The sequence below is a fragment of the Penaeus japonicus genome, unplaced genomic scaffold, assembly GCF_977035675.1.
Source record: "Penaeus japonicus unplaced genomic scaffold, GWHDUDI00000001_assembly GWHDUDI00000031, whole genome shotgun sequence".
Lineage (NCBI taxonomy): Eukaryota > Metazoa > Arthropoda > Malacostraca > Decapoda > Penaeidae > Penaeus > Penaeus japonicus.
The window spans coordinates 7,736,016-7,738,515 of NW_028234433.1; the positions used below are offsets into that span (position 1 = coordinate 7,736,016).

General features: G+C 35.5%; 1 protein-coding gene across 5 annotated transcripts in view; it reads right to left on the reverse strand.

Moving 5' to 3' along the window:
- LOC122253273 (sugar transporter SWEET1) overlaps positions 1 to 2,500 on the reverse strand; it is a 23,798-nt gene that overhangs the window by 10,371 nt on the left and 10,927 nt on the right. For 4 of the 5 annotated variants that reach the window (XM_086555619.1, XM_086555620.1, XM_086555621.1 and 1 more), the window contains exons 4-5: positions 1,300 to 1,423; positions 884 to 1,168 (exon numbers count right to left, since the gene is read on the reverse strand). In XM_086555619.1, the coding sequence (XP_086411745.1) occupies positions 884 to 1,168; positions 1,300 to 1,423 (409 nt within the window). Of the gene's footprint in view, positions 330 to 883; positions 1,169 to 1,299; positions 1,424 to 2,500 lie in introns of all 5 variants that reach the window. The other variant, XM_086555623.1, reaches the window with a different exon arrangement.

Below are 2,500 nucleotides of genomic sequence, written 5' to 3' on the forward strand. Positions count from 1 at the left end.
CCAGAAGATAAATATAAGATATAGATCAAGATATGCAAAAAAAAGGAATGTTATAAAATGAAGATAAATGCTCCAGAAGGTATTACATTCATCACTACATAAAGAAAAAATCATTACACAGTTGATTTCTCATCCATATGCTTATTTAAGTGTTTATTTGTATACAAGTGCAGGTTTGTATGTAAGTGTATGTAAAAAGCTATGTGAGACTGTGTTCTTGATATTTTTATCCAGTCTTAATAATGAACATTATCAATCATACTCCAGAATCACCTCATTTTTTGACATTTCTCACTTCTTTTTTGCTCTTCATAATTCCATTGCAGAACCTGCAAAAGTGGCGATGAAAAACCATATTAATTAAAGATGGAAGTCTCAAGAGAATTTTTTTTTTCTCTACATTCTGTTTTTCTGCTGTCGTTCATGTCCAATTTCTGTCACAGGAGTGTTCTTGTGTTCTAGTCTTCTTTAGACAATGTTTTCCATTCAAGAGAGTCTTAATCTGGACTGTCGTTTTGCTTCAGATTTTATTGCTGTCCTTGTTAACTTTGTGTGTCTCAGTTCTTTCACACAGTCAGTAAAAGTAGGGATAATGAGGAAGAGGACGTATGAAAAGGAACTTAAAATCCAAATCTCCTCTCACAGTGAAATCAGAAAAATCAATCAAATCAAACACGCACAAACGGTAAGGGGATGAGGAAGAGCTAGAAAACAAGAAGGAAGAAGAGGAAGAAGATGAAGGATATGTAACATATAAATAAAAAGAAAACAAAAAATATCAACGAGAAAAAGAAGAAACAAATGAGCAAGAAGGGGGGGGGGGATTACCTAGTGCTTGACCTACAACAAGTGCACCAATCACGGGGAGTCGTGCCTCATTTACCTTTCCTCTTGCTTGGGTACAGGGTGAAGAGCAGGAGCTGGAAGCCAGAGAGGCCGCATCCAATCAGGTTGGGGTACTGCACAAAGTTGTTCTGAATGGTTAAGCCATAGAGCCACCACAGTCCTGTGACTATGAAGGTGGCCAGGATTAGGGGGAAGGGCAGTGCCTCAGTGCACTGCGTCCGGAACACTTCCGTGAGGGAGATGAGGGGTGCCGCGCAGAAGATCACACTTGCCACACAGCACATCAAACCCACTTTGGGCTTAACTTCCTCTACTCCAACACCTGGAGGAACAAGGGTTAGGACTGAGAGATGAGGAAGAAGAACAAGGAGTATATGAAGAAAAATGGTGTTTACATTTGGAAATTTTACCAAATAAACCAATTGCCCCAGAACAGTCAAATGAGAATCATACCTGAGAAAAGAACGTAATAGAGCACTACCCCAGCGACCCCAAATAGCACAATCATTTGCCTTCGGACGGAGTACCAAGAACCAGGGGAGATGCAGTACCTCAGGTAGATGGCCAAGTAAAGAAACTGAAATTAAGAGTTCATAATGATAACAATTAGAAAATAATAATTAAAAAAGTGGAAGATGCATTTTATCAACCAAGTGGTGAAAAGGAATGACTGAGTAGATTGTCGTCAATCTAATATGATTATGTTATGAATGAAAGGGAAATGTGGTAATTATGACAATGACTGATGTGCAGTTGTATTTAGATCTATAAAAGATGGGTAAGACAAGGAAGATACAATACATCAAAAAAAGAGAGAAATAAAGAAATAAAGATAAAATCTAGATGTGTAGTACATTAACTAAAATGACCAATAGATGAATTACAGTGATTGTTGATCTCTGTCAAGTTACAGGGCACACAAGCCAAAGCTAAGCAAGTCTTCTAAAACTAAAACTGAGAAAAAAAAAGAGAAAAAAAAAGAAAAAGAAAAAAAAAGAAAAAAAAAAAATATATATATACTTATATAATAAGAAATATCAAATATAATAAAAAAGAAGAAACATTAAAGAATACAAGGAACAGAAAAGGAAGAAAGAAAAGGCAATTGATAAAAAGCAAATAAAGCAAAAGAGATTAAGGAGTACATATGAAGTACATATGTATATGTCAATACAACAATGCATTGATAATCTCTGGCAAGGTAAACAGATGTCAAGGCAGGCCAAGCCAGAGTACTCGGACGAAATGCACCCACTGACGTCCCATTAAAAAACTGTACCATATTACGAGAGTGATGTTAGAGGGGGAAGAAATGAATGCAACTCTTGGTCAGTATGGTCTTAACTTTGATTCACTCTCCTGTGCAATTCATCCTATGTAGCAATTATGGCTTTAGGGGAAGCTGTGTTTTATCTAGCATTTTTCGATAAGTATTTATTAAAATATTGTGTTTCCAGCACAAATTAGTAGAAGAAGAAGAAGATTTATGCAAAATGAACTTTAAAAATCTATTCAACAGTAACTAATAAATCCTACAAATCTATGTAACAAAACTGACATTAAAAATATTTAGCAATTCAATATATTAAAAGACACAAAATTCTGCACATATTTTCTTGGTGTCCATGCAATTGGAAAATGCAGAAACTTAACA